Source organism: Gobio gobio (genome assembly GCF_949357685.1).
Source record: "Gobio gobio genome assembly, chromosome: 19".
NCBI classification, from domain to species: Eukaryota; Metazoa; Chordata; class Actinopteri; order Cypriniformes; family Gobionidae; genus Gobio; species Gobio gobio.
This window is the reverse complement of record NC_137112.1, coordinates 34449331-34465224: the sequence shown is the minus strand read 5'-3', so window position 1 is coordinate 34465224 and position 15894 is coordinate 34449331. Positions and strand designations below refer to the sequence as shown.

The 15894-nt window shown below is 38.5% G+C and overlaps 1 protein-coding gene across 6 annotated transcripts in view; it reads left to right on the top strand.

Moving 5' to 3' along the window:
* The window catches only part of kaznb (kazrin, periplakin interacting protein b), a 209513-nt gene that overhangs the window by 168034 nt on the left and 25585 nt on the right, over positions 1-15894 (top strand). For 5 of the 6 annotated variants that reach the window (XR_013818509.1, XM_079843827.1, XM_079843828.1 and 2 more), the window contains one exon: positions 1278-1385. Coding sequence is in view for 5 of the 6 variants with exons in the window: in XM_079843827.1 (XP_079699953.1) it covers positions 1278-1385 (108 nt within the window). In the remaining variant the exon portion in view is untranslated. Of the gene's footprint in view, positions 1-1277; positions 1386-5355; positions 5505-15894 lie in introns of those variants that run through there. The other variant, XM_079843829.1, reaches the window with a different exon arrangement.

Below are 15894 nucleotides of genomic sequence, written 5' to 3'. Positions count from 1 at the left end.
AAAAAATCCTGTAACTCAAAAGCATTACATTATATATCGACATTATCATTTTATTTATATTTTAATTTGCCACTAAACTGTTATACTTTTTTTATGTTATGTTAAAATGTTATGTTAATATAGACCAGGCTTAGAATGCTAGTTTTATACAATTTGTAACAGAGGGTCTCTGTGTCGTCTCCTTACTGGGGGTCCTTGGGCTGAAAAAGTTTTGAAGACCCCTGCTCTTGCTAGTAAAATGCAACTGTAGGATAAGGACCCGCATCCAGAGAGGATGAAAAAAGGGAATTTTCAGTGTAACACGTCTGAGAACAGAATAAGTCACATTAGGAGCTTTGTAAGTGTAAGCAGGTAACAGGAGCAGATACAGAGAAAAGGGCACTTGAAGAGACTTCAATTAGCAGCATCAGTTCAGGTGTGCAGCCGGCTGTGAAGTCTGAGTCACGAGAGGGAGGGGAAGAAAGAACAGGCAGTGCTGAGATGGTATCTGTCAAAGGGAACGGCGAAGGATGAACGCTGTCTGACATAATGATGAGGGAAATGACAAGCACCATTTCATATCTCCTGTCAAAGCCTGTGGTAATTGACACACAATGCACACAATTCCTCACGGAAGTGACATAGCGGCACTCTCCATGTCGGCGTCAGGTGGCGCAATGTGTGTGATATGACAAAGGAGCCATTTATTTATGATGCTCATGATGCATTCTGTTGAAAGACGGGTACACCGCCCTTGTTCCTTCCTCACAGGTACACAGAAACCCCTTGTGGCTTCTGAGAACCTTACGATGTTGCCGTGCAGAGGAAGATGATTGATGGCGGTTGTAAATCTCAGCACTCTCTCGTCCTCATCAAACGAACATTGTTAGCTTTTTTCCTCTTCCCTTTCAGATCCGAGGGAAAATCATGATTCGGTGTGTTGTTCCTTGCACTGTACATGAAATTGCTACCTGTCACTTTCAATGCACATTGATTACGGCTACGGCGTGGGCCGTGGACGGAGGGTGATTATTTGTCTTTAAAAGCCATTCAGTGGATGTGGCGCTTTTGCGTGGTGCGTGTCACTGTTTCAGAGTTAATTACAGATGAGCAGTAATAGCTGTGAGATGCTCGGTGACTCACTAGCCAGAGCCGCTCCGACACACACAATCCACACGCCTTTCTCGTAGGAGGCCTGCACTTTGCCGCCCGCGGCCACTTACGAAGGCGAAAATGTCAAACCTCTCTGTTCGCTCGAACCTGAACGAGCTCAAATCTTTCGTCTTTCTGTCTTGCAGAGCCTTCGCTCCACCACCGGCAAAAGGCAGTGGTTTCTGATCTCACTTTCCAGACAGGCAGGTCGAGCTTGATGGACTTCGGAACTCCAGATTCTTCACTTGACAAAGGTAAGATGTCCAAATATGCATAAGCACAATATTGCGATGCCTAGCTGTAATTTTCCACAGGCTGTGAACATGCGGAGCTTGGGTAATTCATCACAACGCTGAAAGGCAAATAAAGCAAAACCATTGTCCTGTGGATTTTCAGTCTTTTCTCCCTGCTCATGTGTTTGTGAGGAGCAAAGTGTATGCGACTAAAGAAACGCACTTCTACAAATTGCGAGAGAGTCATCTTGTAAGAAAACAAAAAAGCTTTGTCTGATTCGTATAATGTCACCCGCTGTGGGGAGGCGTCATTATGAAGTGTATTGATCAAACTGGAAATTGAACAGAATCTCTAAGTCTTATTCTAGGCATCCCATTTTCCACACATAATGACGCCTGTTACTCTCTATTGCCTTTCCTCCGGAGTGCTGTCCTCCTAAATCATAATCTTTATGTCTTTATCAAAGCCAACATCACAAAGAAACCAAACTACCCTCTTAGGATGATAGAGTCTTCATTTTAACCAGTAGCAGGAATCATTTTCGACTTCACTCAGGGTGATGGCGAACACTGAATGCTAATGTATTGACAGCAGCCGCAGCATGTGTTAGCATGTGCTTTGGTAATACTAATTTGTATTGTGCATTCTATTGTTCTATTTTATTCCATTTTTTTTTATGTTACTCTTGTTTTGTTGTGCTCTGTTCTTTGCGGTTTCGATTTGCTCTATTTAGTTCATTGTGGTTTTTGGACATGTACAATAGAGTTACCATGTTGACCAGGCTGATTAATATATTAATGAATATATAACTAGCTGATAACGCTGTTTTTGTGTATGTTTCATTTTCACAGTATTATGTTTATATCAGCATTAAATCTGCCTATATACCAACAATGCCATGGAATGTATCAAAGTATCATGGTATTTTCTAATGCCATTACTATACCATGGTACTGTGACATGTTTTTGGTAAGAGCGATTCCATTCTTTCTTATTCTTTCTCTTGAGATTTTTTTCTCTTTTTTTCTGTTTCTATTCTTTTCCCTTGTGTTGTTCGTTTCACCCTGTGTGAAAGCATTATTGATGTTGTGCTTGCTGTCAGTACTTCATTACTCCCAGCCGAGCCTTAAATTGTTTTGAAAGATAACGTTCGGTCTGCCAGGCAACTGTATCTATGCAGTTGAGAAATAAAAGGAAGCAGGCAGCCGTATTAGAGCTCCTTTAATGTACTAAATTCATTACTTTCAGCCTCGTGTGCCCATACAAGCTCACTCTGTGGTTGAGCTTTCCCTGATGGACACGCGTACATTTAATCAACACGCAACACACTTGGGCACATCCGGTGTTATATTAAGACAGCCACTCATTCATTACACAAACAGCATATGCTTCAGAGTATCTCATTGAGTTGTTTGTGTACGAACTGGTAATTTTTTTCTCCAGCAGGCACTCTGAACTCAGCACCAGCATCCTGGTCTTTAAGAGAGAGTGATAAAAGGAGAGACGGGTCAGTGTTAAGACCCTAAGAGCCCTTGAGTCGTCCTGCCCAGCTGTGTTTGAGACTGCCACTCAGCTGTAGGTTGAAGCCTGTGCAGTGAGACAGAGAGTGGGCCCCTATCTGCCGGTGACTCCATTAGCTCTATGAGAAAGGAGACACTCATCCAGCCCTTTATCTGACAATACGTCCCACAGATCCCTGCATGGAGTCCGCTGCAAGGAATTATGGGATGTGGATGGAAAAAGTGGTGGGCAGAATCATGGATCACGGAATTGGGTTTGGGGGGGAGGGGCATCAGCTTCACAAACAGTGTTTTCAGCTACACACTATTGCTATTTCTGTGTTGCACACATAAAATAACGCAAATACTGGGATAAAAGTTTATAGTCTTGATAGTTAGAACTTTATTTTACAGTTCTGTTCCCCATGTATATACGCTCATGTACTTATTATAGTAATTACAATAACTGTGTAATAACTAAGTACTAACCCTGAACCTACCCCTAAACTTAAAGGTGCACTATGTAAACATTTTTCAGTAAAATATCAAAAAACCACTAGGCCAGTGTTATATATTTTGTTCAGTTGAGTACTTACAATATCCCAAATGTTTCCAACTATTTGTAAATCGTGAGAAAATTGCTATTTTAACCAAGGAACCGGGACGTGTGAGGGAGTCGCCTGTCAATTGCGTCATATCTGCGTTACCCTCGATTTCTCACTGCAGTGTGAACAAGTGTCATAGCAGCCGCAGAGAGAACGCACAGAGTAACTTCATAACTTCATTTTCAACACACTCAGATGTGTCTAATATGATAAACAGCTGCGTTACCTCATATTCATGACCGGAAAAAGCGGAAGTGGTGCCAGCGACTGTGTCATAATAAAAGTCTGCGTGGGCGTGTGTTCCGTTTCTCTTATTAACAATTGCTCCAGCGGCCTTGCTCAGCTCCACAACACTCGGCCCTGCTCTGCTTCATACTACAGTAACGTTAATAATCGCATCCATGAACATGATTTCTGCCCGAGTCCTATCCCGATTCTTCTCCATCGGCTTTGAGGTGAAGACCACATGTCCCAAGATACTGCGCTCAAACTTGGCGTCATCAAACTATGCCTTTGTTTTGAACAGGCGACCTCTAGTGGACGGAAAAGTTATATAGTGCAGCTTTAACCCATGTAAGTACCTTATATTACCTAGTACTTTCATAAGTGCACGTATTGTAAAATAAAGTGCAATCTCCCAATATAAACACTGATGTTGCGGCAGCAATCAAAATGAGTTACGCTTCAAATAAAGATTGTATGTATTGCACTATTACACCAGTAGGTGGCGTCCAGTGATGTATCGCCAAATCATTCAAGAGATTCGTTCAAAAAGATTTAATTCATTCATTTAAAATTATTTTTTACACAGTGAATGAATTTTAATGAATAAATACAAGACATTTATAAATAAAGATTAAATAGAAAGAACATTTTGTCAGAACCTCAAGTAAATTACATATAATGTTGTCGGTTGTCTAATGTTTTGTTTTCAGAATTGTGTGAGTACCGTGATCTCTATTCTAAAAAAAAAAAAAAAGATTATCCAGAGTCATAAACAAAGCTTAAAGGATTAGTTCACTTTCAAATAAACTTTTGCTTATAATTTACTCACCCCCTTGTCATCCAAGATATCCATGTCTTTCTGTCTTCAGTTGAAAAGAAATCAAGATTTTTGATGAAAAGATTTCAGGATATTTCTCCATAAAATGGAAGTCAATAGACCCCATATGGTTCAAGGTCCAAATGAGAGGTTCAGTACAGCTTCAAAAGGGCTTTAAACCACATCAGACGGTACCAGACGATCAATAAGGGTCTTATCTAGCGAAACGATCGGTCATTTGTTTTTAAATAAATAAAGTTTAAGTTTTATAAGCACAAATGCTCGCCTTGATCTGTTCATTGATGTGCGCTCGTGACGTCACGTAAAACGCAATTACGTTGAAAAGGTCACGCTGCATGAACACTGCTAATCTGCTCTTTTTGTGTTCCATGTAAATGTGAAATTCATATGGATTTGAGCTAGTAAATGATGACAGAATTACATTTTTTGGGCAAACTGTTCCTGTAACAGAAAGCAGTTTATCTGTGTCTTGTTTCCACCATTAGATGGAGCTGCAGGGCCGCTGAAGAGAGACTCACCTGCCCTCTCACCTGATCAGAAAAGCTATTTGTCTCCTCCCCCTGTCCTATGAATGCGCCTGTTCATACAAGGCTGGGAAAAGCAGTGTCATTTCCCTTTTGAAATGTCTGCACCTTTTATGCCAATAGGAGTGTGTGTGAGTACAGGTAGGAAGAGTGTAGAGGGGGTGGGGAACTTCAGAAAACGCCCTAGAGAAACTCCCAGAACAGGTATACGTGCTCACAGAGGAAGGCGGCTCAAACTTGTTTATACTCACTCAGGAACCCCTCCCTAGTAACCTGTCAGGGAGGAGCGCACAGGCTTCAGTAGGAGTGAACCGTGTACCTGTGTGTGTGTGTGGGAGGTTTAGTTGAGTTTTCTTGCTATGAGAAGAAGCACCGGCACTGAAAGTGGAGCCTGCCGGAGCCGGCACTGCGGGGGTCATGAGATCTGAAAGAGAGGAGGGCAGACCAGGTGAGTGTTTGCGTGTGTACGAGAGCTCAAGATGGAAACCACTGCCATAACGCACCACTGAATCACGTAACCAGCTGACCAGGCATGTAAATTTGTATGTGTTACGATGCACAGGGGTCTGTCGCGTTTGTGAGCAGGTGTTGGGGCACATGTAGGAAATTGGAGGACCTAAAACAGGGATTCCCAACCAGGAGGTTCTTTGGAAAGATTTTGCTTTGTTAAAGCTGTATAAGATACAAACTGTGACTTAAAATAGTAATATTATGGCTGCCAGAAGGTTTAAAGGCTTATTCACACATCCAGTTCCTTTTTGAGGAAATATAATAGGCTTTAATAGATATTTAAAATATGTTTAGGTTTTGTGTCATTTATGGACTTGCTGATGGGGCACATAAGTCTAAAAAAAGGCTAGGAGACACTGACCTATATCCCATACTGCCGATTTAACCTTTAGTACTTTGGATGACCAACTTTTGGACTATTTGATGAGTCAAGCACATGAAAACAAAGCATGTAGTTGTCTTTAATTTCATGTAATCTTGAGTAATGCTATGATTTACCATGTGTGACGTGTAGCTCTTACCCAGCAATTAGCTGTAATTACGTTAGTGACACATATGTTGTTTGTGAGATCATGACATTGCGATCAGAAAGTGCCATAATGCTCACTGTTTATGTGGGGATATATGCGCAAACAATCTGTCACAATAATCTGCTTTGAATGTGTGAAAATGATCAGAGTGATGTTGTAAAAATGGTCAGATAAACGCTGAATATAAAAGAAAAACATTCAACATCCAATTCTGTTTTTCTTTTTTAAATGTTATATTTACCTTTTGTTTTAAAAGTGGAAACATTTTATGGCCATTTCCCAAGCTTTTTGTAATCTCTAGTTTCAGTCCGTTGTGACATTTTAAAATCTTTACAATGCTCTCTCATTGGTTTACTCACAAAACCATTAAAGCTGATCCTGAATCAGGCCGTTTGTACGTCTGTAGTGGCCAGTAATAATCCCTGCGTCTTCTCCACACCCCGCTAAATCAACACTGTGAGACTGATCTTTACACTCCTTATTCAAAGTCTAACAACAGACCCAGCAGGAACTTATGGATCATATTTAGGTACTTGGATAGTTGCCATCGGCAAAACAGGAGGAATGCAAATCATGCGTAGAGTAGCTTACTTGACGTTACACTGCCTCATGGTGCACATAGTTTGAATTCACTCTCATGAAGATAATTATATACAGTAGGTGATTAATGTGTGAGGTGTCTTATTTTCATCAGAAGCTGCTCAGCTGTGTGTGCTTTTGAATGCTTGGTTTATTATCTGATTCATTGGAGTCGAAGTGTTTGATCTTGGTGGTATGACAGTGCAGCTTGTGCCTTTGAAAGTCTTTAGGGTAGGGTAGTATTGTTTTTGATTGAATGTTTTGATTGTGTTCTTCCTTAACCTTGCCTCAGTACGCTTCCACCATCGCTCTTTGAGATCGGCTAACATTAGACTTGTGCATTGGTGCTGGTCTGTTGTTAAGAACTGCTTCGAACATTCTGGCATACACAATTGTTGCGTTTGTGTATGTTTTTATTTTATTTTATCTATGGGCTGGACAGTGAACAATATAGCCAAGACATACCTGGTGATACATATTTAAGTATTTGCACTGAAATTGCCTTTATAGTATTTATTTCCATAACTATACAGTTATAAATAGTAGTATTCATTCAAAAGTTGGGGGTTGGTAGTAATGTTTTTAAAAGAAGTCTCTCATGGTCACCAAGCCTGCATATATTTGATCAAAAGTACAGTAAAACAGTAATATTGTGAAATATTATTACAATTTAAAATAAATTGTATCCTGTGATGGCAAAGCTGTATTTTCAGCATCATTAGTCCAGTCTTCAGTGTCACATGATCCGTCAGAAATCATTTTAATATGTTGATTTGGTGCTCAAGTAATATTGAAATGTTGAAAACGTTGAAACCGATACATTTTTTCATGATTCTTTTATGAATAGAAAGTTCAAAAGAACGGAATTTCTTTGAAATAGATCAATGTAAATATCTTCAATTTAATGCATTCTTTCTGAATAACAAATCTTCCTGACCTCAAAGTTTCAAATGGTAGTGTATTTTGGTAACACATTATAATATATATAAAAATGTTTTGCGTGATGACAGTAATAAATGATTCTTTGATCAGTTCAGTTGGAACTGATTCCACAGCTTTGAAGATGTGACATTTTAGATATTGCTCTGTTGATGCAGAAATGCATCTTTGTGTCTGTTTATTTCATCATTTATAAGTGGACACAGGTGTACCTGCTTGTGTCTGTGTGTGCGCTCATAGTCCAATGGTATTTTGAGACTGTTGTGCCACCGGCGCCAACAGGGCTTGGTATGACCTCTGCGGCTCACTGATCTACTTGGTGCCAGTGGTTACGCTCCAAATAGATGAAGATAATGAGTTTGACCCTCCAAGCCCCTGCTGCCAGATGGTTCTGTCAAGCTCTGCCCTTCTCTTCCATCCCAGAGTACAAACTACAAGTTCACACTACAGCTCACGGACAAGTTTCATGCTGCCAAAACCCTGTCTGGAGCACCCACGCCGACAGCTACTACAATATGTTGCATTCCGTCACCTCAGCCAAGTCCACAGGGATTTGAAAAAGAGACACTTTACTTAAGTGATTGCGTTACGTAACAGAGCAAATGATACGTCCTGAACAAAATTGTGCAGTTGGAGAGAACCTTCCAACGGGATTTGCTGCTGCCAAGCTAAATGACAGAACAAAGTGGTTTTATTCCAGTATCAGAGGAAAGCATATGCTTGAGTAGGAGGTGAACGAAAACAACAGTAACCGCGTTTGGAATATTTTAAAAGTCGAGCCCTAATTGCTTCACTGTGACTGGCAAGCCAAGTTTCCAAACACACGAATTCAGCATCATTGGCATGTAAATCGTGCGGTCATATGTAAATATATTATCTTGCTGACATCAGAAAGTTCAGATGAATCCGTTTTTTTATAGCCAAGCTGCAATAAATAGTGTTTTAAAAATGTACTTCACCATAAGGGTGTGAACCTACACTGGTCTCACTGTTTGGTTCGATTACGATTATCATGCCTTCGGTTCGGTTCGATATCACGATGCATCACAATGCATTGACGATGCACTGCATCCTCATGTATATCATTTTGTCAGTCAGTTATATGAACTGAACCTTTAATTTTACCTGCTCAAACAAAACATGCTTCTTGAATGTATCAAACATCAAACAAAACTCAAGTCTGGGCACAGAAGACAACAGGAGCGTTTAGAAAAAATACACAATGTACTAAAAGCCACTTCACGATGTGGTCTGGGCCACATTACAATCAAAACTAAAGTCTAAATGCATCTGGTTGTTGAAAAATGGGCTATATGACATGTTATAGCCAGATATGACAGCGCTCCTGAAGCACGCATCGCCGCAGATGAGCAGCTGTGTATCTCTTCATCAAGCCCACAAACTACCGCAAATAAAACCGAAAGCAAGTCACGGGTGCTCAACATACAATCATATTCATTAAAAGTAAATAAACCAAATTATCTTACCAGTGCTGTTGCCGCGCTCTCTCCTATTGCGGTCTTTGATTTTGAAATTACAAATTAGCTGATTAATAAAATGCAGCTCATGTTGTTTTTGGTGACGTTAACTCCATTAAATCTTCATATAGTGCGGGAATTGAAGATCGGATTTATATCCGTTTTACGGAGATATATTTATGTGACCAAATGTAAATGAAATCGTTTTGATAAATCAGATAGATGTCTAATCTGTAAAAACGCATGAAGTGACCAGGTGTAAACAGGCCCTTTGAGAACTCTAACATTGATATAATTTGATCCATTTTTGGCTGAGCTGGGTCCACCTTGGCACTGACAGGCGTTAACAGCTCACAATGAAAACGGCTGACGTGGTTTCTCAAGTTTCTCAAGCAAAATTACCTCATGCACATTTTATTTGTGCGTGACATGATTTACACACAGTGCATGTCTTCTCCAGGTCGTGCTTACCAGTTTGTTCATAAAAGCCGAAATGTGTCCAGATGTCTGCTTTTAAAGTAGTTGGAGTATTTTTAATTACTTGCACTCGCGTCTCGCCTCCCTCTGCCTTTGTATGCTACCTCGACAACACACGTACGTGACAAATGACGGCAGAAAAGCGTCAGTACATTATAATCCGTTATGGTCTATTACTGAACCGATACCGAATCGTCCTCGTCTTCATCGCGATGCATCGAAGAAACGATTAATTTCGACACCCCCCACAGGCAAAATTGGCTTTCAATAAAAGTTGGCTGCCTGTAGCATAAAAAAAGTGGATTTTTTTTATTTTATTCAGTGCTACCCGACTAGAAAAAAAATGAGAAAAAAGGCTGTTGTCTTCCCTTTTGCCAAAAGGTATAGGAAAACTTCAACACCCATAATGCACTGGGCATGATGCTGTCCAAAGCCACTCCCCCAGTCTGCTATGGATACGCTTACCAGAGTCAAATACTGCCTTGCTTTAGTAGAAAATACTTCTTAGCAAACTTTTAGTCATAATGGTGTCAACTTGTTTTGTTCCCAGGTGCAAGAATCCAAAAAGTAAACGTTTCCTGGGAGTTACTTTCGATTTGTAGTGAAGGATCCAGAGCGTTGTAGTGGCTAAAGGCCATGAGGGTTAATCTGAAAAACCTGTGTTTTTAGTCAATATTTCAAACTGGATGACCACAAACAAAGTGCTTTAGAGGGGGTATCTAAATTAAGTTCCACCCAACCCGCCAAAATGAAATCAGTTGCCATAGTGTATCATTTTTTATCATAATGCTGTTTAAAGCGTAGACATAGTATGATACAATTTTCAGTGATAAACCTAATCTTACAATTACTCTTCTGTTAATAACCCTCTGTCGATCTCACTATCCGAGGGTGGGAATACAAAAATGAGGAAGTATAATCTGTAGTTTTCACAAAAGCCCTGGAGCTGTCAAAAGAAAGCCTTTTACTCACAATTAAACATGAATTTCTTGGTCCAGGTAACACGGAGAAGGGAGAAAAAGTACAAATTGTTCATTATCATATACTACAGAAACTGTAACAATACAAAGCGGGTTGAAAATCTGCAAAATTCTCTTATTGTACATAAAAAATTATAGCTACTTAAAAATGTATGTGCATACTGTGTATATATATATATATATATATATATATATATATATATATATATATATATATATATATATATATATATATATATATATATATATATATATATATATAGGTCAATGTTTAATTATTTAAAAATATATAAATAAAAGACGTACAATTTGCATTGTTATTATTTTAGTTTGTAGTGAGCTCCAAAGCTGACAGCTTACCATGAGTGTTCTGGGAACATCACGTTGAGTGTTTATGTATGTGCGTTTTCGGTCAGGCACTTGGTGCCCATCAGCTGACATGGCCTAATCTGTCCTTAATGAAAGTGTGAATCAATTACCGCTATCTCCAGTTGGCATGGGCAGGCTGAACTTACTTGCAATTTAAACGCAGAGCAATTAATTCAGCACAGCTGTTACCCTCAGATATCCCCGCACAGAGGACTAGAATACACACACACACACAGGTTTTCTCACTTTTTGCCACCATGCAACATTGTATCCAGTTCTGCACAGATGCCACACAATACACATGCTTTTAATCTTCTCTTCATCTCAAAAGTGTGCTACACACAAGTCAGCCATATTTTCTTGACAGAAGGCACACAAGTGTCAGAAATCTCTTCACATTGCGGGAGACTTGTAATGCATTTTCATGCATGTATTTTGGTGCTGGCAAATGTAGCTTTATCGTAGTATAGCAGCCTACACCTCCTACCATTTTAATACTTCTATCACAGCTCTTGATTTTGAAATGTCATTTGACGTGGGTGTTATTTTTTGATATAAGCTCTTGTGTAGGTATTAAAAGAATGCTGAGGTTGATTTTATTCGCCTATATGGGGCAGCATATTTGGGTCATTCTGGGGTTTTATGTGGAGTACGCAAATATTTCATCCGGATTATTAAAAATGTCTTAGAATTATGCATTACACTTGATGTATTAGTAACTGGCTCATTTAGCATTTTTGGCAGTTGTTCCAAGGAAAAATTCAAATCCAAATGAAGCTGATATTTAGTGTTTCTGACAAGCTTCTCTTCTGAGACAGTGTTTTGCAGTTATGGCTTGGCTCACTGTTTACAATTCCATTTACATTCATTCATTTAGCAGATGCTCTTATTCAAAACAACTTACAAATGAGGAATACTAGGGAGACTGAAACACAAGAAGAGTGTGTGTGTGTGTGTGTGTATATGTGTATTAAGATTTCAAGGAATAGTTGTCTTTAGGCAGTTTTAGTTGTAAATATGATGAGGTTTAGTGCTGGCGTTACTGCCATGCTATTCACTAGAAAAAGTCAGCTGGTGAAGCTAGTTGACCAACATGGTCTTCTGGGAGAAGTTGATTGACTAAGGAAACCGAGATTGATGGATAGGTTTTATTTTTGCTTTTTGATAGTTTGGTAGAAATTAGACCAGAACAGTACAAATAATATCCATTATGAATTTACCAATAATAATGTATATTTATAATAATGTTTCTAACTAATAATATCTTAATGTGTTAAGAACTTTTATAACATGTTTAACTTAAGTTAAATTTTAGTTAAAATGTTGGATAATTAATGACATTAACAAAAATAGTTGTGAATAAAAATCTACCAGTGAATTTAATGAATTTGCTGGCATATATTTATGAAATTATCTAAATGGCAACTGAATACTCAATGTTTAATGGGATGATTAAAAAATTATGATTATTTAATATGAATACATCCTATGTGAATTATTATTATTTTATTTATTTATGTTTTTTTACATAATTTTGTTCATGTGATTGTACCATCTTATACAAATTGTCATGAGACAAAAAAAATGGTCTTGAAAAGACTAGAACAATGTTATATATTTTGTTGACTTTTTTAACCAGGACACATACCCGCGTTACACTTGATTTTCAGTTTTATAAGCCATTGAAACACCAAAGACACTTTAATGTATTGTGTTTTATTAGACAGGTGAGAAACTGTTTGGATACATTGATCGACAAAACAAATCATTGTTATATAGCTCAACACAGTTAGTCGCGAGTACCATGTTTTACCATGCCTAATATCGATCTAGCTTTCTGCAGTGTGCAACAAGTGTCTCAAAGTAGTCTACGAGTGACCGCACGGAGTAGCGTTATAACATAACTTTCAACACACTCAAATGTATCTAATCTGTTAAATTACCCCTCATACGCATGAGTGGAAGAAGCGGAAACGGCATAATAAAAGCTCCGTGAAATCAAAGTGTCATCAAACTACGCCTTTGTTTTGAATAAGCGACCTCTAGCGGCGAAAAATGACATATTGTGGCTTTGGTTAAGCTAGTTAACAAAATTCAACAGATGCTGGTCTTTTCAACAGGGTTGTTGTGTTTGCTATGCTAATGTAATTAACCTTTCAAATATATTTAGTTTTTTTTTCACATGCGGAGTGATTGACAGGAGGTCAGGGAGCCTAAGTGGCTGGATTCACTGCTATCAAAGCAAGAGTATCACTCTCTGCCTCTCTTGACCTCTGCTCTCCTCTCAAGCCACAAACGAGAGCCGTGATTTGTGCTTCTGTAATTTGGTTCTCAGCCTAAGAGGCATTAGCAGCGTGATCCATCAGATGAAGAGTGGCTCTTATCATCAAGGCACAAACCTCTCTGGTCTCCTGCTACAGCCCACAGAATCATGTTCTTTGCCTGTCAATTATATTCATAATCATCAGAGTCGAACGGCTCACTAGGAAGCCAGTTATTGGTCTGCAGGGACATATATGTGCCAATAGCTGCCCTGCTTAATGCATGTGCGATCTATTGAACACCATGCTTTTCACTATTTAAACCTTTTACTTGAAAGGCAAAATTGCATAAGATATTTAAGACTTCAGAGAGTATTTCTTTTTACTGTGCTTATCTTATTCATTTCGTGTTGTGAGAATAAATCTAACCACATTCAAAGGGATATTTCACAGAAAAATGAAAATTAGCCCATAATTTACTCACCGTCAAGTCATCCTAGATGTATATGAGCATTAGAATTAATGCTCTAAAATTGTTTATATACAAGCATTAGAATTGGATTTATAGTTGCTCTGTTTTTGAAGTCCATAAAAAGCGAATCGATGTGTTTGTATAAGAAAAATATCCATATTTAAAACTTTATCAAGTAAACTTTCGGCCGACCGCCTTCCCTGTTCAATATATGGAAAAATTGTTGAAAGTTCCCCTGCCGATTGAAAGACTAACGTGACCAGGCTTTTCATGACGTCACGTACGCATCTTGAGTTTCATTTTCAACATTCAACACTTTTCCACGGAGGCGGTCGGCCGAAAGTTTACTTGATAAAGTTTTAAATATGGATATTTTTCTTACACAAACGCGTCGATTCGCTTCAGAAGGCCTTTATTAACACCCCAGAGCTGCGTGGAGCACGTTATTTGACGGACAGATGCACTTTTTATGGACTTCAAAAACAGAGCAACTATGAATCCAATTCTAATGCTTGGATTAGCCTAGACTTTTGTAATATAACTCCGATTTTATTTGTCTGAAAGAAGAATGTCATATACACCTAGGATGACTTGAGGGTGAGTAAATTATGGGCTAATTTTCATTTTTGGGTGAACTAAGAAAACATTTGAAAGATGACAACTAGAAAACAAGTTTTACCTTATATAGTTAAGCTAAATTAAATTATACTATTTTGCAATCATCTTGTTAGAAAACAAGACAAAATCTTGATTAATAAATATTCCAGGTTCACCATAAATTATGTTCAATCAACAGTATTTGTGGCATGATGATGATTACCTCAATAAAACCAATACAAATTTTGTGTATTATTAAACAATTTTAGTCTTTTTAGGTTTTTAGCCAATATGTTGTCATTGCAACAAAGTTGTAAAATTAGATACGGAAAAAGTTAGCAAGTGATTTTTCACACTAAACTCACATTAACGCATATTGTTTTGTGGCTATGCTATCGAAAAAGAGAGTATTTCATTGTTTATGGATTGTCAGTTCCTTTATAAGTGCCTTACTGTAATCCAGATATATACACACACAGGTGTACAAATGGATATAAGTATTGTGGAAATCAAAACTATATGACACAAGTGCTGTTGATTGAGCTAAACTTGTACTCAACCCAAAATACTCCTTTGAGAAAATTATTGTTTAACTAACAAAGGCTATGGTGAACAAGGGGCCATTCAAAAATATTTACAGACTGACCTATAACATCTAAGACATATTTTCCACAAGGTAATATCCTCATAAAGATTTACACTAACTGTAACGCAAACCTCCCCAAAGACTGCTGCTTCTCATAAATGCCTGTATACTGCATAGCTTCTGTATTTGCTGTTAACTTGTGCTCCTAAACACAAAATGTAAATATATGTTGAAAATGCAAGTATGTGATGAAACATTCCTTTGCATTGATCAAAATATAACAGCAGACATCAAAGAGAGCCTTAAGAATCCGAATAATCCACTTTAATGATATTCTCTTTTGTGTTTTATCGGTTCACCTTCTCTGACTCACACAGACTCAGAGCGAGAGGTTTTTTGAACTCTCGCTCATGTTAATGATTAAAACCACTGCAGCTCACCACGAGTCCCCTGCTGCTGTATGGTCCTAGACTCCCCCCGAAATACTCCCAAAATGGGCTCTCAAATTTTTACCTCAGGGTTTAGAGCTCCTTAGACGGTCATATCGGAGGCAGCATAAATGCTCGTTTGGGAAAGCATTGTGGGAAAATGCCACAGACACTGTGCCCATGTCTGGAGGAAATTTTTAGCATTTTTTATTAATGGATTATTTGGACTTACTGTCACAGTAAATCCTTAGTTGATCTTTGTATTCACTATGATCTGGTATTAAGATGCATTTTGGTCGATCTGATCACAAGAGGACAATGCTAAATACAGGTGTAAAAAGGGTCTAAAAAGGTACAGCTAGAGAGGTAGTTGAAAACATATTCAACAAAATTGCTTTCATAGTGTAGACGCTCGTGGTCAAATGCGTTCCAACAGCCACAGAAGACCGTCTACTCTCCTCTGCCTACTGACCTAATGGGTGAACATTATGGGAAGCGCGCTAGCGAGACGGGATTTAAACTTTGTCAGCTGAAGACCTAAGTTTGGTTTGAAGATGATAAACATACCAAGCACAATCTTCTCTCACCATTCCTGATTTCTAACACACACTCACTGCTTTCGGCGTGGTATT